Genomic DNA, 21,198 nt, shown 5'->3' on the forward strand with positions numbered 1-21,198 from the left:
AGCGAGATTGAAAATTCAATTGAAAAAAAATACAATACCGGCCAAGACAAATAACATGGGGGTTGCTTTTCGAATTTTCTCATATTTTTTGTGATATATATAATAAAAACTTTTAAAAAATTCAACATATTTTGATTATTCAATATAAATTGAGATGAGAAATATATTACATAGGATGTATTTTGAATTTATTTGCAAAAACAAAAGTAAAAAATAAAATAGTGGAAATAGTCCCTCTAGTTTGCATGAAATCTCAATTTAGTCCCTCTATGAGAAAAAATGACAATTTTGTCCTCCAATTCCGTTTATTTCATTAACGCCGTAAGCAAGAGGGACGAAATTGAGACAAAATGCAAATTATAGGGCTAAAATTAACAAAATTGATACTACAGGGACGAAAATGAGAATTCATGAAAACTAGAGGGACCGTTTGTAAAGTTTACCCTACAGTTAGAGTTTGTCTAACTATTGCTTTTGTGACAAAATATGGTTCGTTCAAGTTGATATCAATGTCTAATGAATGTAATTTTTGCATGGATGTTAAATACGTCAAGACACATAAAATAAATTGTTCTGATCATCATCAGATGGACTATTGATTGGTCCCATTTTGCGTAGTGCTTTCATTCTCTGGTTTCGACAATGGCAACGATCGTGCATGTTTCATTTCAATGTTTATAAGTAAAAAGTAATTCAAAGTGCCGGTCTTATAACACAAATGAAATTAGATTGATCAACGGATTATTATTTTTTTTCGGCATATAAATAAACGAATTTACTGATGACATTGAAAATCTTTGGAAAATACTACTCTATTACGTATGTTATTGTATTTTTATAAATTGCTTCAAGTTATATAAGATTTGCATTAGAAAAACTATAATATCCTTTACCTTAAAAATAACCTGAAAACATACAATCTCCACCTCATACTATATACTCCAAGATTAGAATCTTTCGCCTAGTCACGGAAATTTTGTACTATGGGTTTCCCACATATTTTAGTGTTCGGATTCTCCTCCATCCAAGTTTTGGAGTAGTACTGACGAGAAAATCTAATTAAACATGGACTATGGAGTACATTGGTAGTCCGTCTAATCAATAATTCGAAATTGCTCAAATACTTTTACTAGTAAGAGCTCTTATCGGTGAGAATATCGGAGCAAATTCGAATAATTGATTGCTACAATGGACAATCTGAATTTAAGTTGTCTCGTCCTGTCCAAATTAAAGATCGAAGAGGATCCAATTCCTATTTCATGGAGTATATATATCAAGTTGTTGTGTACGAACATTTCTAATCTAACCAACTGAGGCTAACTCAATTAATCGGAACTCTTTCCAGAACTTGTGTCCAATTTATTAATCTGTTAAAAGATCGTATAGTGTAGGTCCACATCGTATATTATTTCAATGATGGAAACCGTTTATGAATTAATCTTGTAATCTTACGTGCAAAAAATCAACGCAATCCTATATTCTGAAGTATCTAATCAATGACACTTGTCTAGAATTTTAGTTTAACATATGAAATCAGTAAGCATGATTCGATTAAGAATTTATTAATATTTAATTGAGATAATTTTTTACGAAAGAGATATATCTGGATCCATATTTTATCCCTCTTGCCCCATTTGTTCTTTACACCCAACGCATTGTTTGATTAAAAAAAAATTACTATAGTTCCTCATTTTTTAACCAAAAAAAGTTTTTTTAACACCACCAACCTTAATTAAAGAAAAAAAACTTATGTTACATATCATTCATCATTTCGTATCAGAAAAAAAAAACTGTTCCTACCAACCTTGATTAAAAAAAAAAAGTCTTGTTATAGTTTGTCATTTGTATGAAAAAGCTTTATGGTATAGTTCATAATTTCGTAAAAAGAAAAAAAAAAATCATTTCAACAAATCTTCGTAAAAAAAAAACCCTTCTACCAAATTGATTTAAAAAAAGAAGAAGAGAGAGCTCATTATGCTATAGTTCACCATTTTGCAGAGAGAGAGAGAGAGAGAACATTTTCAGACAATCTTCATGAAAAAAAATCCCGTACCAACTTTTGTAAAAAAAAAGTGTTATACTTCGTCATTCTGTACCGAAATAAAATAATAGGAGTACTCCTAACCTATTTTTTACCAACCCTGATTTGAAAAACTTATGTTTGAAGTTGATCGTAAAATAAAATAAAATAAAAATTGGGGTTGGCCAAGTGGTCTTAATCTTAAAGTTGACTGGAACTTAGCTGTTTGCTCAATTTTAAAGTCTCAGATTCAACTTTCCTTTCCAACAATTCTTGGGGTCGTCTCATCTGCATGTGTAAACGTGTGAAACAACTGTGGGATGAGCTGTAAGAATTAGTCTAAGGTGCACACAAACTAGTTCAGGACACCGTGCATTAAAAAAAAATCATGAAAAAGGGAAAATTTTCAAATAAGCACCTCAACTTGAGAACTTTCACCTTAATGTCTCATAAACATCTGAACTATTTGATTTTTTTTTTTTTAAAAACCTGAAGTTAACCACCATTATGAAATTAGGGACCCAGGTCCTATTCTGTCCATTTGGTGATGGAAAATGCATACCTGGCCCTTTTTTATGATGACTGGTTCTTTTTAGCTAAGAGGACGTTTTTTTGGAGAAAAACCAAATCACGTGCAAAGACACATGACCACAAAACACTTGAGGTTTGAACCTCCAACCAGGATTAGCATTGGTCCATGAGGTTTGAATCTCATGTTGTCTTCCACATAAGTTGCAGAGGCTGTCTTCAATGTTGGAGCTGAAGCTGCTGTTGTTGTTACTGTTCATGGTAGGGAGTGAAAGTGCAGAGAAGATGAGGGGAAAAATAGGGTAATTTCTCTTTGGAAAGGGCTGGTTTTATACGTGTAATAGAGGGGGGGAGAGATATAGGAGAAAGGGAAAATTTCTTTTATATCCCTTCAATTTTGATTAAAAATTCATTTTGGTCCTTCACCTTTCAATTTCGGCATAAAAATACTTCGATTTTTCAATTTTTTTCAATGTGGTCCTGTTGAAGGGATATAAAAGAAAGTGTCTTTTTCAAAATGAATTTTTGATCAAAGTCGAAGGGATAAAAAAGAAATTTTCTCTAGGAGAAATTAGAGGAAAACAAGATGATAGAAAGTGTCTTTTTCCCTCCAAAATAACGGTATGTGCTTTGGTTTTCCTCCAAAAGACGTTTTCTCAGCTAAAAAGAGCCAAGTCAGCATAAAAATAGATTAGGCGTGCATTTTCCATCACCAAATGGACGGAAATAGGACCCGGGTGCCCAATTTCTTAAAGGCGATTAACTTCAGGTATTTTTCTGAAAAATTATTAGCTCAGTTGTTCATGAGATATTGAGGTGAAAGTTCAAGTGCTTATTTAAAATTTTCCAAAAATAAAATAAAATATTACACTCCCAATCGCGTACGACGTTGTTTCTCAAGCAACATTGTTCTGGAAGTAGTTCTTTTTCTTTCCTGGCAATAACAAATATTCCCCTCTCAATTGCTTGTATAAAAAAGTCCGACTCGCGTGTATCGCCTCTAGATAACGGAGGAACGGGATCAACGGGTGTTAGCATTCCGAGGCACCCACTGCACCCAATCCTCTCTCTCTCTCTCTCTCTCCACAACAATCGCATCCTCGCTGAATCTTGTGTCCTCTTGATTTCCCTCGCATGTCTCAGCTCTTGGCAAAACTAGCATTTTCAATTTTGGAAATGGCTTAAATAACCCATTTTCTTGATTATCTTTCTGCATATTATTCCCGTACTTCATCGCCTGCAACTGCACTGGTGAGTAATTTTCGAAAATAGGACAATCCGTTTGTGGATTTTGCAGTTTTTAAGTTTCTTTCAATTGGGTATTGTTTGGATTGAAGTCATTGGTGAGGGTTTTAGGGAAATGGGTTCTTTTTCTCTGATGGGTTTTGCTAGGTAGGAATTGCTGTTAAATGGGTATAACTTGGATTTATATTATTTGTACTCAGCTTGTTCTGATGTGAGTGGTTGGTTCTGATGAGTATGACTTTGTGGCACTGATTTAACGTATTCAAAATTTTGGGGCCCTGATTCCTTAGATGTTTCTTGATGTCTGGTTGTTAATAATTGGCTTTTGTCTATCCAATTTATCACTGCTCCAAAGAAATAAAAGTGGTTTTGGTTAATGAGTTGAGATATTCTATCTTGGTTCCATGTTAGTGGAGTTTCTGTTTCAATTTGATTTTCGCCTCACAAAAATTGAGGGTCTCGGTTCTTCAGTTCCAGTATTGTTGGGTTCGTGAAATTTTTTGTCTTCAGGTTTATGATTCTTCGAATTAAGGTGAAGAGGAAATTTTGTACCGTGGAATTTGGGTAGTGATTTATTTACTGGGAAAGGGAAAGCAGTTATGGATATATGGGTTGCTTTAGCAGCTGCTAGTGCCGACTATTTAGCAAAACATTGGAAGAAAGTAAAGAGGGACGTGGAAAGTTCATCAGAGTTTCCTTCCGGGGATTCCAAATTTGTGAAGCCTGGATCACCACCTTCCATGGGTCGACATGGTGACAAGAGATGTCCTTTGCGAAGATTGGCACCGAGAAAAAGACTTGGTGAAGATGTTCCTAGAGAAAGGGAGCAAGCTGCTCAAAGTGCTTCCGCATCGGGTGAAAAATTATATAACTTTGATCATTACAGGGATTGCAATGTGCTTTCTATATCTACTTTGTCTCCTGCATACTTGCAAAGTGAAGACCAAGCAGTAGCAGAAGGATTAAGAGAAAATGCCAACAAGTTTGAAAATACCTGCGATTCATTTCATGAGCCTCCAACGACAGAAATGAGTACTTCTTATGGTTTCACGAGGAATAGGATCTCTCTTAGAAGTAGAAAATCTAATATGCAATTTGTAACGCCTCTTAGTTCCCTAGAAAGTTGCCTCATGGCTCAGTTGTATAGGGAACATGCTGGAATGGAAGAGTATGTGCTTAGTTCTGCTCCATCACAATCTTCACCGGCTCTGAGACCGTTCTTTGTGACTGACGGAAGGAGGATAATCGGCGGAGGGGGTTATTCATTTAGTTTGCCAACTGAAAATAGAAAAAATGAGCTTCGTAACCAAATCAGTTCAGCAGAAAATGAGACTGTTTTGGGAGTTCCTCCACTACCATATGTTGGGTCTTTGGAGCTTCCGAGGGTGAAAGTTAAAATGCGGAAGGGGCTTGGTAGGAAATTGAGCAGTTCTAGTAAAATGATCAATGCGAAGCACTTCGATTTACTAACTGGTACGCTTCTTACTCCTCGATAAAGTTTCTTTTCTCTAGGGGCATGAATGCCACTATATGATGAAATCTGCAGAATCCAACCTCATAATAAAGTTTGTTTAGGTTTCGCAATCCAAGTTTCAGGTAGTTGCCAAAATTGTACTTAGTTTCACCTTCCAAAAGCTTCTAGTTGGCAGGTTCTCGGAAAAGTGAATATGGTAACCACCTTGTTTAACTTTAAACCCTTGCTTTTTGGAAATCTCAATCATTGGTTTTAAATGAGTATTCTTTAACACTGGAGTCCCACATCACCGCGAGAGGTGGTACTCCGACCCGATTATGACGAGCCACTCCAGCTACTAGTCAGCAAACCTTTCTTTATCAGCCTAGCCCCATTTAACTCCAACCTTTGTTAACGGAGGGAAACAACAGTTAGCCATGTTAAGATCACTTCGTCTGGCAACACAGCCCCAAACCTCATGAACATAATCTCACTTCATCCAGTGAGAAATTTTCAATGATGGCAAGCAGTAAGTACTACAGGAAACACTTTGGAAAAACTATTTTATTTTCTCTTTCCTCCTCTCCTCTCTACACTGTCGACCATTTTCTGCAAATTTCTACTCCATAGACCAGACAACCTTCTACACCCTACCTACCTGAGCTCATCTCACTCTCTCTCAAGGATTCTTCAAAAATCCAGTGACCTCCATTATCCTCAACTTGTAGTTGCATGGTACAAATGCCGACTACCGAGGTTGGAAGAGATTGCTCGTGTTGTCTTTTATGGTGGCAGTCATGGTTTCCCTCCCCTTCAACCTCGAGTGGTAGAGCCCAGGGACTTGGGAGCGAAGATAGGGTGGCAGTTTTTTACCCTTTGTCTTAGCAGTAGCAATAGTAACTCATGGAGAAGAATGCATCCTGTTTCTTCGGTTGTATTACTTTGATGGGGCAGTGGAATTTGTACTTTTTATCTCTGTTTTGCTAATCTCAAAAGCAGTAAGGTTGTTTAGCACCTTCATCCACGTGGATCTAAATGTCAATCAACATTTGTTTTTTCTTTTCTATTCGTTATTTCATACACGGCTTCTATAAAGGGTTGGAACTTAATGTTTGACTCAAGTGATTTTACAATGGTTCAGCATTTTCATGATGCATTTTTCTTTGTTCATTTTCATTAATTAAGGTACCCGAATCCCATTTTTAGTAAATTGCAAAATTATCTTATCTCATTTTCATAATTTGAAATGTGATATTAAAGAATAATTGGAGCAGTTCTGATATGTTAAAAAGTTGAGGGATACAAACTTTTTTTCTGATGGGAATTACGCAGTCTTGACAGCTTAATTTCTTGAATAATGGTTCCTCTTGAATAACGTTTTTCTAATTGTGATCTAAGTCTAACTCATTCAATGATTTTGTCACGTTGGTCAGGATCATCTCATGGGGCTCCTCTTTTCGGTCTCGGGTTATCTGTTGGCTTGATATCTTCTTTCTTAGCAAATAAAAGGGAGGTAGAAAAATTGAATGACTTGTTAGAGCATACTGAAAACTTGGTTCAAGATCTACAAGATGAACTCGAGATGAAAGATGCATTAACTGTAAAAGAGCTTGCCATTGAGGACTATTCTGATAAAAGCACATCAAATTCATTTTGCTCGCAACAGAATTGGGATGGATCAAGGAAATATTGTGGCAAAGAACTGCTTGATCAGAAAGCAGAGGAAGATTCTGAATCTGTGAGTAAAATTGAAGCTGAGCTTCAAGCTGAACTGGAAAGATTGGAACTGAACATGAATTCATTGAGTTTGGAGAGAAGATTGTCTAGTCTAGTTGAGGTAATTATATGTTTATCACTGCATTGTTATGCATAAAAATTTCTAGACCTAGTGGCATAGGAGAAGACCATTGCAACTGATTTTCCATGTACTGAAAACCAACACATCATTGCTTCATGAATACTTGAAATTCATTGTTCTCTTGGAAGGCATTTCATTTGGAATTTTCAAGAGGGTTTAAGGGATTATTACCACTAGGTACAGAAAACCACATCTTAATTCCCATTAAGGTAAGATGGAATACTTAATTACCACTAGGTCCACTTTTTACAAAATACATTTACCATTAATGGAAGTGTCACCCTAGGACACCCTAGAGTTGTAGGGTACCCTAAAACCTTACCTTACGGTTTTAGGATACCGTAGAATTTTAGGGTACCCTAGGGTTTTAGGGTTTAGGATACCCTAGGGTTTAGGGAACCCTAGGGTTTAAGTTTAGGCGCTTTCATAGAGCCCTAGGGTCTAGGTTTAGGCACTTTTATCGGGGTTTTAGGGTGCACTTTCCTATCATAGGTTTTTACCGATCTAGGCACTTTCATAGGGTACCTTAGGGTTTAGACATTTTCATAGGATACCTGATAGGTCAGGCACTTTTTTAGGGTACCCTAGGGTTTGGGCACTTTCATAGGGTATCCTAGGGTTTAGGCACTTTCAGGATTTAGGGTTTTAGGCACTTTTATAGGATTTTGGTGTTTCATTAATTGGAGGTGACCTGGTGAGAAATACTTTTTATTTTTTGTACCTAGTTGTAAAAAGCCCTTACAGAAAACCACTTCTTAATTCCCACTAAGGTAAGATGGAATACTTAATTACCACTAGGTCCATTTTTACAAAAATACATTTACCATCAATCGAAGTGTCACCCTAGGATTTTAGGGTATCCTAGGGCTTTAGGGTACCTTAATGGGTACCTTGCGTACCCTTGCGTACCCAAAAATCTTAGGGTACCCTAGGATTTTAGGGTACCTTAGGGTTTAGGTTTAGGCGCTTTCATAGAGCACTAGGATTTAGGTTTAGGCACTTTCATAGGGGTTTTGGGGTGCGCTTTCCTATTATAGAGTTTTAGTAGTTTAGGCACTTTCATAGGATACCCTAGGGGTTTAGGCATTTTTATAGGGTACCCTAGGGTTTAGGCACTTTCATAGGGTACCCTAGGGTTTAGGCACTTTCAGGGTTTAGGGTTTTAGGCACTTTCATAAGATTTCAGTGTTTCATTAATTAGAGGAGACCTGGTGGGAATTACTTTCTATTTTCTATTTCTGGACCTAGAGGTAAAAACTCTCTTTTCTCTATTCTATTGGTCCGGACAAGTTATGTAATTGAAAGTGGCGATCTTGGTGTTGTCCTGGGATGAATAATCTGTTTCTTGATGTTAATCCCTTGGTAGTCTTGCAATTGGCCATATTCTCTATTCAGGTGTTCGGAGTGGTAAAAGCATCTTGAGGAAGGCTTTGAACATCTCAAAGTCCATGGGAGTCATCTTTTTTTGGATTCTTTGTTTTCAAGTAATACATTCCTTAGTCTTAGTTTGTTTTGCTTTCATGTAATGTATGACCATAGCTTAACGGTCAATAATCCTGTGTACGATTTTGATGTCCTACTGAAGTTATTTTTCTTCTTTTTCCCTCTTTTTTGGTAGATGAATTACTGCTATGTTGAGTAGAGTATCTAAATGGTAGTAGCAAGGTTTTAAGCTTCGTAAATTAGGGGTTAGAATGATCTTGAATTGCTATAGTTTTGGTGGTACGGAAATCATGCTCTTGAAATTTCTCATCAGCAATTATGGAGGGATATGGTCAAGGGTATTTGAAGTTTTCAACCTGTAATAGTCGACAGTATTCATCATCAATACTGTAAAGAGAAAGGGATGATTTCGAAACTTTGAGACCCCCACTAACCCTCCTCTAGTCCTCTCTGTGAAGGCCATATTGCCATACCCATGACCGAATTGAAAAGGAGAAGACCAGTTCACAGATAATTGCTTCCGTGCCACTTTAACTCTTTAAGATATATACTGTAGCTGAAAGCTGTTTGTCGTATCCAATACGTGATATGTACTGTAACTCTTGAGGAAGGCTTTGAACATCTCAAAGTCCATGGGAGTCATCTTTTTGTGGATTCTTTGTTTTCAAGTAATACATTCCTTAGTCTTAGTTTGTTTTGCTTTCATGTAATGTATGACCATAGCTTAACAGTCAATAATCCTGTGTACGATTTTGATGCCCTACTGAAGTTATTTTTCTTCTTTTTCCCTCTTTTTTGGTAGATGAATTACTGCTATGTTGAGTAGAGTATCTAAATGGTAGTAGCGAGGTTTTAAGCTTTGTAAATTAGGGGGTAGAATGATCTTGAATTGCTATAGTTTTGGTGGTACGGAAATCATGCTCTTGAAATTTCTCATCAGCAATTATGGAGGGATATGGTCAAGGGTATTTGAAGTTTTCAACCTGTATTAGTCGACAGTATTCATCATCAATACTGTAAAGAGAAAGGGATGATTTCGAAACTTTGAGACCCCCACTAACCCTCTCTGTGAAGGCCATATTGCCATACCCATGACTGAATTGAAAAGGAGAAGACCAGTTCACAGATAATTGCTTCCGTGCCACTTTAACTCTTAAGATATATCTGTAGCTGAAAGCTGTTTGTCGTATCCAATACATGATATGTATTGTAGCTTGTTTGGTGATACAACTGAAAAGCCCTCGCTTCAGTGGGCACGTATACGTGCACCTTGACCTCGACAATGCATACACTTGAACTGAAGTCTACTGTTTTGACACTTGACAGTAATAGCACTGATTTATTACTTTTATGGGCTCTGACAGCGTGTTAACTCTTTGCAGCTTGACCCAGACTTCATACCAGAAATCACTCACGACGAATTGAGACCCGACATGTTTCGTAGACAAGCCAAAGCCCAACCCTATGCGGATTGTGATGGAATTTGTACCTCCACCCCTCACTCTGCTAACTACGCCGTCTCCCCCAGAGAACTAACCTTGCATCTGCATGAAGTCATCCAGTCCAGACTAGAAGAACGTGTCAAGGAGCTCGAGACAGCACTTGAAAATAGCCATAGGAAGGTTCAGCTCATGGAGTCAGAGCGAGAGACATTTTTTAGGGACCTTTCACTTAGCGACCTGAGATCATCATCTTATGAAGATATCATAGAGGACCAACCTGTGGTTATCAATCTCTCTGAGGAAGCTTTAGATGCTTATAATGAGGCGTACAGCGCATTTGCAAAGTTGAATGAGTCAGAGGAAGCTGATTTGACATCAGGAGGCAAGGTAAACACACTACAAAATTTCAACCAAAATGGTGGTGAATCATCACCGGCGCTAGTTTCTCATGAAGTAAGGAATTTGGATGAACACCTTTTGTGGGGTGATGAAAGTGAGAATGGACATGATGAGGTGGAAATGCTGTTGATAAAGCAGATTGTTGAGAAAACCAGGAAAGATTCTTCTGTCATTTTGAACGCTAAGAAAGGATTGTTTTCGGGTGATGAATGTGAACAATGAATGGACTGAAAGAACGATTTTGCAGTGTAACGAGGTAAAATGTGCATTGAACGAGTCTCAAATCTCTTCTTTCTTCATCATTTTAACTGATAGAAGGCCTCAACTGATAGAAGCTAGTTGTGGGAAAGAAGTTGCAATTTTGACTAAAGAACATGTACTAGAATAGAATACCCTTATGTTAATTCTGATGCGTTTCATGTGCATGTGCGGTTTCGAATTCATTTTCCATATTCACTTCCTCCATTTTCAGCATTTACCATGTTTTTCTTGGGCAACTGTTAATTTTTTTTTTTTGGTCAAAACAATAACTGATGATATTATTACTTTATAACCAATACATCAAGAGGACATTTCATCCTTAGACAAGGGATCAAGAAGCCAAACGGGTGGGGACCCAGTCTAACGACTATACCTCAACCTAATTAAACCTTTACTAGCCAACAAATGCGCAACTGAATTAGAGGATCTATGGCTATAAGAGAAAGTACAAGAAGCAAAACTACTCAAAACCTTGATATCGTCAATAATAATGTTCACTTCTTGGTTCACCACACCGTTAATTATATTGATAACCGCATGTGAGTCACCTTCTATAAGCACATTCCTCAAATCCAGATTTTGGCCCAGTTGGACCCCATTCGAACAGGAGCCCTGCTACTGGTACAGAAATCTGTGCACAGATTGTGAACAGATTTTGTGGTGGGGCCCACCACGGGTTCCATACAAATGATTCGAGCCGTTCATTGAATGTAAAATATTTTTTTAAGCGTCCCCATAGAAAATTAGCTCAATCTAATACCTATAAGTGCTCGATCCAATCATCTAAATTTTCATTCAAATTTCCGGGTAATGAAAAGTTAGATAATTAGATCAAGCACCTATAGGTATTGGACTGAGTTGATTTTTTACAGGAACCCTTGAAAAAATATTTTACATTTAATGACGACTCGGATTATTTGTGTGGGACCCGTTGTAGACCCCACAAAAAATCTATGTACAAAATCTGTACCATTTTTTTTGTACCCATAGACTTTCTGTTCGAACAGCTAATGCCTCTGCAACCATGGGGCTAGAACACAAATCCAGTCTTCCATTCGCAGAAGCTCTAAAAACACCCAGCTCATTCCTTATTATTACCCCAAAAGCACCCAGCCCAGAACCTTTTGTCCATGCTCCATCCACATTAAATTTAAAAAATCCTCCACACGGGTTCTGCCATCCACCCCTAGCTTCTCCAATTCGCACACCCGTAACAGTAGCAAAGGAGGTAGTTGCACATTGAAATTCACGCAGGCAACCCACCGCTCTAATAACCACCACTCTGAGAAGGACAACTTTATCATTGAAGAGTGCTCCATTCCGACCTTTCCAAATAAGCCACATAATCACAGCAGCCAATGCGAAGCATTCATCTCTATTAACTCCCATCCGCCACTGAGATCCCAAATATTTCCAAAACGCAACAAAAGAAATTGAAAAAACTATTAAACAGTGCACTTTTTTCCTTTTACCTACTCATATCTCTTTCAACCCCACACCAATCCTCTATTATCCTCTATATCCTTATAAAATACTAATATATATACACACACAAATAAGAAAGTGTATCTGTCATAGTAGATCCCGATTTTTCCTTCCATCTTTCAGCACTTTCTGATAGGTTCAACTTCAATTGAAAGCAGAGATTCCTTTCTTCGCTTGAATTGCTTCTGTTTTAAATCAAAAATCAAGATTTTCCTTCTACATTTCTATTTTCTTCAAATCGAAACTAGAGGTTCTGTTTTGGGTTTCACCGAGCCAGCAAAATAAGCCGGCTCAGGGACCAACAACGGCAACAGCAAAACCCTCAACCGGACTCCGATCCGGCTCCGGATGCAAGAATCTATCACAGAGAGAGAGAGAGAGAGAGAGAGAGAGAGAGAGAGAGAGAGAGAGAAGTGAAGAACGGGAGAGAGAGGAGGAGAGAGAAACAATCATTGTTTAATATACCCCTCCTACAGTCGCTCGGTACTAATACCGATCTATTTCATCCCAGCCATTTTACCTTTTCTTTTACCTCCTCAGTTTTAGCTTACTTTTTTGTATTTCTCCTCGGTGGAATAACTAAAAAGTCATTTTACCTCCTCGATGTACATGCAAGGGAAATGGTAAGAAAACTGAAAAAACACATTTTCAGGTCTTGTCCTCAATCATTCTTAGTATTTTTGTCTTCTGCCTTGCAAATCCACGACTCGAGGAAAATGATGGATGATTTTTAGCTACCAATAGGGCTGCAAACGGCTAAGCTAGAGTTTTACAATGTTGAAGCTGGGCTTGTCCAAAATTTGGTGAGCGCTGAGGACTCGCTACTGATTTAGATTTTTGACTCTCGCTCTAGTCAAATAAATATAGTTCTTTGAAGAGCAATTGGATAAAATACTATAAATTACTATGTACTATTATTAATCAGCCAAGTTTCAGCTAACTCGAGCACAGCTTGTTTTCAAAGCGAGCTTAAAATTTTGGGTTCGTTTATCAATTTAATGAGCCGAGTTCAAACTAGTCCTCACCAGCTAAGTCTCAAGCTGCTCGCCATCGGTTCATTTCGTCTGTGGCCCAGCAATGAATGAGGCGTCATAGACTTGGTCACCGAACGCTGTGATTGGAAGCTAAAAATGGTAGCCAAAGCACCATTCATCAAGTAGATTGCTATCGCAACAAAATATTATTATTTATTATTACCATCATTAGGAGTACATCTAGTTAGAAACGGCGAACAATATGAACTTAGCCAGCATGAGAAATCATTCTCCAGCCGCTGGACAATAAAACCTGCCTAAAATGCTATATAGCAGTACTAGCACTTCTCGGTAGAAAATTGGCAACCTCAGAAATCGCATCAAACTTCAGTTTACATCCAGCAGCGACAAAATACGTTCAGACAGAGAGGGAGACAATAAACAAGACTTTAACCGAAAGGAAGTAAATTCAATCACTTCCTCACTATTCCCATTGGCTTCAAGATTTTCAATCCTTTCTGTTGGCATAGTCACCAGGCTCATCATCTCCATCCCCATACGTTTCAGCCATGCCGCTGCTTTCACTGCTGCCAAATTGCTCCCCACTACCACCCAATCCAATACTTCCATTGCTTCCAAAGCTATTCATCGCTCCAGCATTGCCACTCACATAGCTATCACTTTCAGCTCCTCCGGCTGCATTGAAAATCTGACTTCCGCCTCCATAATTGACACTGCTACCGGTTCCACTGCTACCACTTCCATAAGTGTCACCACTACCTCCAGTTCCATAGTTGCCTCCAGCTACACTGCCCCCGCCATAAGTGGCTGTGCCACCTTGGGCAAAGTTGCCTCCTCCAAAACTGTTACCACCACCTCCACCTCCACCTCCATAGTTGCCACCATAACCACCACCTCCATAGTTACCATAATTGGATCCTCCTCCATAGTTATCAGCACCACCATAACCACCACTACCACCATAGCCACCGCCGCCGCCACCATAGCCACCGCCGCCGCCGCCATAGCTGCCGCCATAGCCACCACCTCGGGGGGGCCTTTCATTTGCATAGTTCACCTTCACCGTACGGCCTTGAAGGTCCTGGAATAAACAATTAGACAAACCAATGTCAAACAAAGTTCCCAGCTAACATGTACAATAAGAGTGAGCTCTGGACATTCTTCTTCTTCATAAAATCGTACAATCAAATATTTCATAACATAAGCTGGGGTACACAGAGCTTACACACGTTTACATCTAGTTCAAAACTTGTTTAAACAAGGTTCAACAGTATACACCATCCCCCGAACAAAAGGACAGAAATCCTTGTTCTCAACAGTCAATGGAAAGTACCCATTTTTAGTCCTCTTGAATGACTTGGAATTCCTACGAGAACTGATCTAGGAAGCACTAAATCCCACGGAAATTGACCACCAGGGCATGACACTATGTTTCACGTTGCCCAACAAAATTCAGCTTCTTAAAACTCCTTCATGACCAGTATTGCCTAAAAACATAGTTCTCCGGGATATGCCCTATTAAATTCGTCCATATCTTCCAGATTCAATTACATTTACCATAATTCCAATACCAGCACCTCACTAACTTTTCTCTATGACAGACAGATGGATAAGAAACACAAGTAATAATTACCTGTCCATCCAAGGCCTGGATAGCTGCAGAAGCCTCCTCACCAGAAGTGAAAGTAACAAAGCCAAACCCTCTGGACCTACCAGTCTCACGATCTACAATGATTCTAGCTGCAAGATATGTAAAGCAGCTCAGCATTAATATAGTTTTGTCTTTCAATCCCGATAAGGCGATAATATAAAACTTAGCCTCCACCAATGGATATTCTAAACCCCCAGCTTTCAACTTACAACAAAAAACACAGCTCTTTTTCTCAGTGCATTTTGTGCATCTCTGAAGCATGGACTTCAAGAATAACTAGGATATGGAGTTGTTTATAAAGGAGAGCTCCTTAAGGGAAATCGCAATGCCACTATTTTGCCATCAAGAAACCATAATACAGGAAAGCAAAATTATTCCGAGTCATTCAGACACCAATTAAAAATCGTGCATAAACTAGGAATACCGCACAAATGAAGGTGTGGTGGCAAATGCTACACAGCCATCAACAAGACTTAAGGTGAAAAGACAGTGATGCCGAGCGATACAGACACCAAGTGAAAAGTAATTATTCCAGGTTCAGAACCGTAATCATCAAACCAGGAATGGCAACGGGGCGGATATTGGGATACCCGTACCCGATACCCGAAAATTTCAACCCACCCGAATCCGGCCCGATACCCACCGGGGAGGAGACCAGCTGCCCCATAACCGAACCAAACGGGGTTTGGGTACTCCCCGAACCGAACAGATACCCGATCGGTATTCTGATCCAAACAAAGAAAAAAAAACTCGAGTCAAAAACCGATGAGTATCACTCATTTCTGATCGAAACCACAGAAGAAAAATCCGATGGTAAATTGCAGACCTTTATAGCAGACAAATTTATTGAAGTACAGATTGAATTGCTTCCCATTTGAGATGCATATATACAGGAGTAATAAACCAAAACAGATCTGATCGAATAAAACATATAACGATCAGTAATCAAGGAAAAAATAGTCAGATAAACCGATTCATCTTCGAAACGGCTGTTCTTCACTTCAAAACAACATCGCGAAGATCGATGACTTGGGGATTGCGAAGAAAGCTGGAGATGAGAGAGAGAACGTCGTCGCTGGAGATAGGAGAGATAGATGTTGAACGGAGAAGAGGAAGGGGTTGCAGCATGCGTGTGAAGGAGAAACTGATATGCTGGAGATGAGAGAGTGACTTACGGCCAGAGAGAGCAAGATCGACGATGAACGGCGGAGGGCCGTGATGATCGACGGCGGAGGGGTTATGATCGACGAACGGCAGAGGGGTGAGGCCGTCTGGCCATGAGGGGTTGCAGAGGAGATTAGGAGAGGAGGGGGTGGGTTTGAGAGGTGTTGGCTGCATGGAGTGGAAGTGATGCGAGTGAACCCTAACCGGCAGAAGCATTACATACATACATACACATACAAACGGATATTTCTTACACTCCACCATACCAGTACCCGCGGGGAAAATTTCGGTCATGGTTCGGAAAAAAATTTCGGTTACGGTTTGGGTACCCATCGGTTCGGTTCAAATTGTCATCCCTACATCCTATGAAGCACGGATACTCTATTTAAGCTTACGTATCACGTACCTTATGCATATACGCTCCAGATACATATCCAATATGTTTTTCTAGAGTATCCTATTTTTTAATTTAGTTTTTGGTATCCCGATACGTTTCGGATACACTCGGATACATTTTGGATACGCGCGGGGTTAAAAATGTTATTACTTAAAATAAAAGGGTCAAAACTGCAATTAGGTCTACATAACAAGTCGAAAACAGAGAACGGAAGGCAGAAAAAATAAGACGATGGATATCTCTCATCTCTCTCGACAACGACGCCTGTAAGTCTCTCTCTCTCGTCTTCTTCTTCTCTCTCATCTCTCATCTCTCTCTGTCTCGTGTATCAGTATATACATACAGTAAGCTTCTTATAAGGGCGCCCTCACTGTATTAAAGTGAGGACGTCCCGTTTTCTCCCTTTTTCCGATCAAATTTCAATGATCTGAACCATTCAATGTATTTAGAACATGATTTTAAAGGTACCCGCGAGAAATCACAAACAAAAAAAAAAAGACTGGGAAGGGCTTGATTCGAGCAGTTTTTATTTGAACCGTTCAGAAAAAAGAAAAAAACAAAAACTGCTCGAATGAAACCCTTCCTAATCTTTTTTTTGGCTGATTTCTCGTGGGTACTCTTAAAATCACGTTCTGAACACATTGAGCGGTTCGGATCATCGCAAATTAGTTGGAAAAGGGGCGTCCTCACTTTAATACGGTAAGGGCGCCCTTATAAGAAGTTTTATGTATGTATACATATATATATATATACACACACACACACAGGCATATATATACCTATACGGAAATCTCTCTCTCTCTCTCTCTCTCTCTCTCTCTCTCTCTCTCTCTCTCTCTCTCTCTCTCTCTCTCTCTCTCTCTCTCTCTCTCTCTCTCTCTCTCTTGTGTCTGATTTAGGATTTTTTTTTATAGTATAATTTATTTTTATTTTTATATTCAACATATCCCCAACGTATTGTATCCTACTTTTTGGAAAAATCGCGTATCCGCGTATCCGTATCGTATCTGTATCCCGTATCCGTATGCGTGCTTCTTAGCCTACATCAAACTAGGAATAACACGCAGACATGAACATATAATCAAACACACTCTACAACTTTATATAAAGTCGAATTCTTTTTGCAATAATGCAACATATTTCAATGAAAATGTTCACCAACCTAAACAAAATAAAGAAGAGGAACAAAGCACCCTCCGGCTTCCCTCCATTGTGGGTAAATAAGAATATCTTTGAAATAGCAAGGATACAAGAGTCATGGAACGCCACACCATCAGGCTTACCTATACAATGGCATGCACTAATATAATACGCAATACTTTTCACATGTGCAACATTGCCTGCATGCAAGTAGATATCATTTCCCTATACAGGTTATGTTATACCTTCCACAACTTCCCCATACTTGCTGAAAGCATTTGTCAGACTCATGTCATCTGTAGCATATGACAGTCCTGCAAGTTACGGGAAGTCTATATTAGCACAGTATTAAGAACAATGGGGGAATCAATACCAGTCGAGCGAAGTGGATACCTCCAACAAAGACTTTTGAAGTTGACATGCATCTTATCATTTGAAATACAGAAGGATTGGATCCACAAATATTTGAATTGGCATGCTTGCTTGCAGCCTGCCTCAGTATATTCCCAGCTTTACTTAAGAAAGCCATTGCTGCGACCTAACTCATAATATTTTGTTTATAAGTATAACAGGAAAACGGTAAAAATACTAATTCATCATACATTCATACGGAAGTCCATCATTAACATTTGTAGTACAAAAGTTCCATCAAACAGGAAAACTACAAAATCTCAGATAATCAACTGCAGGTCTTGCTAATAACCTCCCACTCAGCACACAGCCACACAGACAGATCAAGGTCTGTTGGGGGCAACTAACTCCCCAAAGCTTTCCATAAACTGCTCCAAATTAATGAATTATATGGGGTCGCCACGCAACTTGGTTTCTGGAAAAATGTAATGTCTTCCACAGTTCCACCCCAAAATTTAATCTCAGAAGTATAAATAAATAATAATCCTATAAATCAGCCTCCCAAGATTGAAATCACGCTGCCGTCCACGACTGAGCAGTTTCTTGAGGTGCAACTAATCCCGAAAAAAATGTGAACTTCAATACTCATTTCCCACATTTCAACACACTAGGGCAAAATTTTAACTACACCAACTTATTTCAACACACTGTTCACATTAACACAGCACTTAAGAGAAATTGGTACTTCAATACGATGATAATCAAACAAAAAACTGAAGAAGAGTCAAAAGTCAAATCGATCGAAAATCAATTGCAGAGTGTACCAATCGAGCCCCAAACACCGGAGTATAAAACGAGATTCGGAAAATGAAATCAAGCATAATCGGCACAGCTGACTAAACACGTATATACAACGACACGCGCACATAGTAGCATGTATGCCAGCACAAAAGCACAAGCTAAAACCCTAGAAAAGGTTTGGCTTTGGTTGAGGCTTGTGTCGAGTTACCTTTTTCAGCGTCGATCGCTAGGGCCTGGCTCTCTCTCTCTCTCTCTCTCTCTCTCTCTCTCTCTTTCTTCGGAGAGACTAAAACCCTAGAAAAGGGTTTGGATCGATTAGGGTTTTACGAGAGCGAAGGTCGGTACTTGGGAGCGAGAATTACGAGTGTTGAAATGGATTTCGGCCGTTGGATGGTGTTTGGACGGTGTGAACCGTTGGATTAGAGGCTGGGGGAAGGTTGAATGCTTCGTGAAGATTTAAATAGGGAAAACTGCACTGCTGGTCCCCAGAGTTTTAGTCATTCTCGTAGTTGTATTTCAATTTTCAACAATCTTAGCCCTAGGACTTTCATTTTCGATTTAGTCGAACAAAAATACTAGGAACATAATTATTCATACACAACACCAAACACAACTTTTCACATACATATGAGACCCACACGCACTAGTATGTGTGAACTCTACATATATGTGAGAGGTTGTGTTTGATATTGTGCTTTGATTGTTGTGTGTGTCAGCTTTTTTATTAATCGAAACCATTTCGTCTATTGGAATATTTCCAACACAAATAAGGCATTTTAAAACTGAAGAAACATGAGAAGCACATTTCAAACAATCTAAGGACCATTTGAGTAATTTAGCATTCTTATTTTTGGCTTAGAGTACGTGTTCGTGCTTGTGCTATAACTTCTGAATCACATCAAGGGGAATACAAATGGTAGAATACGACATACTCAATCTCTAAAAATCTCAAGCCAAATCATCTCTTCTCCAATGTTCCAACAAGTATTTTTCCGATGATACAACTGTTAGTCAAGCCTTCTGACGTTTAAGGAAATGTAAATGATCGAGCTTTTAAAATTTAAGCTTCCAAAACCTGCCAAACTAGATCCCAGCTAGAATCCACCACTTGATGGATTGATACAATTAAAATTGATTGTAATTGAAATTGAAATATCTAGAGTAAAGTTTGGAAAAATCATAAGGACCAGTAGTGTAGTTGATTCATAATTTCATATCGTTAGAGTAGGGTTTTTTTTTTTTTTTTAAATTTATGGGCAATGAGAGTGGGCTGAGGGTGTTCCGGTTTTGTAAAAAAAGAACTTTTTGAAAAAGAAGGTAATTTCAAGCTTAAAAATCATGTGTTTACATAAATAATTTTTCTATCAATATGGATCTTGTTTGATAGATCTCATTAAGATCTTTTAAACGGTGCAAAAAAAATTAAAAAAATATTTTTCATTTTCATTATATTTGAGTTTGAAATTACCTCCGTTTAAAAAAAAGTTAACTTTTTAAAAAGTGGAACACCTTCTAATAAGCCTTGGAAATTGATTTAACTGCAGCCCACCCTTTGCACTGTTAAGTCCGGCCTCACGCCGACCCGGCGACCCACGACCATGGGTTTTGCGTACGCAAAATTCACTCCCTTCATCTCCAACCCTTCTATATTTTGAACTCTGAGAATCTCACAAAGGCAAAGTTCTTCTAAACTTAACTTATTTTTTCATTTTGTATATTTTGTTCATTTTTTTTAATTTTTAATAGATTCACGTTATTTTTTTTTGGATTAATCATCCGTCTCAATAGGAGGAGCCTAAAAAGTACTCCCTCCCTTCCGGTTTATTTGTCTCTTTTTTGACTTTTTGAGAGCGTTTAACCTCTCAAAGAATTGACTGTAATTTTCAATTCGTAATGTTTCTAATATGCAATATAAATCTTTTTGATAGATCTCAATTAGTTTTATTATACAAAATCTTCAAAATCATAAAAAAATATTATAAAATGTAATATATAAATATATTTTTGAAAGACACGTATTTCGATAATTGGACAAACAAATTTGGATGAAGTACAAATTACGATCAAAAGCACAAAAAAAAGTTTACTAAAGACAAAAAAAGTATCAAACAGCTATACTTTAGAATTTAAGTGTCGTCTTATTTGCTTTTGTTGTCTCAATCATTGTCTCTCATTAAGCTACAAAACTGGAAGCAAATTTTTAGCTAAAAGCAAAGAAACAAAACTAAGAGGGTGGGAGACCCAATCTACTACTCCCTCCGTCCCTTTTTAAGTGTCTTGCTTCGTAACTCCAACTTATTAAAAAGACATCGGCTTTGTTCGGTTGCCAATTTAGTTTTAGTTTTAGTTTTGTTTTCAATCATTACCCTATATATTTCTCCAAACATTATCTTATATCTCTAATTATTAATTTCATTTTCTCTCTATCTTTCTCCAATCATTACCCATATCTCTAATTATTACCATATTTCTCTCTCCATCCACTACCAAAACTAAACTAAACTAAACTACCAACCAAACACAACCATCATCATTACACCTTTCACATCAACTTTTTCCTCCACT

At 38.2% G+C, this 21,198-nt stretch overlaps 2 protein-coding genes across 2 annotated transcripts; one reads left to right on the forward strand and one right to left on the reverse strand.

The window, feature by feature from the left end:
* Positions 1-3,535: 3,535 nt before the first annotated feature.
* On the forward strand, positions 3,536-10,882 carry LOC131311912 (uncharacterized). Its single transcript, XM_058339546.1, has 3 exons — positions 3,536-5,266; positions 6,680-7,083; positions 9,930-10,882. Exons 1-3 carry the CDS (start codon positions 4,393-4,395, stop codon positions 10,608-10,610), a joined length of 1,959 nt encoding a protein of 652 aa, XP_058195529.1. The 5' UTR covers positions 3,536-4,392; the 3' UTR covers positions 10,611-10,882.
* A 2,413-nt stretch (positions 10,883-13,295) lies between these two features.
* Positions 13,296-19,056, reverse strand: LOC131311913 (glycine-rich RNA-binding protein 2, mitochondrial). Its single transcript, XM_058339548.1, has 5 exons — positions 18,842-19,056; positions 17,875-18,019; positions 17,727-17,795; positions 14,763-14,869; positions 13,296-14,210 (listed from the first exon to the last, which is right to left on the reverse strand). Exons 2-5 carry the CDS (start codon positions 18,008-18,010, stop codon positions 13,617-13,619), a joined length of 906 nt encoding a protein of 301 aa, XP_058195531.1. The 5' UTR covers positions 18,011-18,019; positions 18,842-19,056; the 3' UTR covers positions 13,296-13,616.
* Between the last annotated feature and the right edge of the window lie 2,142 nt (positions 19,057-21,198).

This window comes from Rhododendron vialii, chromosome 12a, assembly GCF_030253575.1.
Source record: "Rhododendron vialii isolate Sample 1 chromosome 12a, ASM3025357v1".
NCBI classification, from domain to species: domain Eukaryota; kingdom Viridiplantae; phylum Streptophyta; class Magnoliopsida; order Ericales; family Ericaceae; genus Rhododendron; species Rhododendron vialii.

Bases quoted from the DNA above. Each gene is read 5' to 3' on its own strand.
- LOC131311912 (XM_058339546.1), top strand. From the start codon at position 4,393: ATGGATATATGGGTTGCTTTAGCAGCTGCTAGTGCCGACTATTTAGCA. The intron at 5,267-6,679 runs GTACGCTTCTTA...CACGTTGGTCAG, and splicing joins GCACTTCGATTTACTAACTG to GATCATCTCATGGGGCTCCT. The intron at 7,084-9,929 runs GTAATTATATGT...AACTCTTTGCAG, and splicing joins GATTGTCTAGTCTAGTTGAG to CTTGACCCAGACTTCATACC.
- LOC131311913 (XM_058339548.1), bottom strand. From the start codon at position 18,010: ATGGCTTTCTTAAGTAAAGCTGGGAATATACTGAGGCAGGCTGCAAGC. The intron at 17,796-17,874 runs GTATCCACTTCG...CGTAACTTGCAG, and splicing joins TTCAAAAGTCTTTGTTGGAG to GACTGTCATATGCTACAGAT. The intron at 14,211-14,762 runs GTAATTATTACT...TGTTTATTCCAG, and splicing joins TCCAGGCCTTGGATGGACAG to GACCTTCAAGGCCGTACGGT.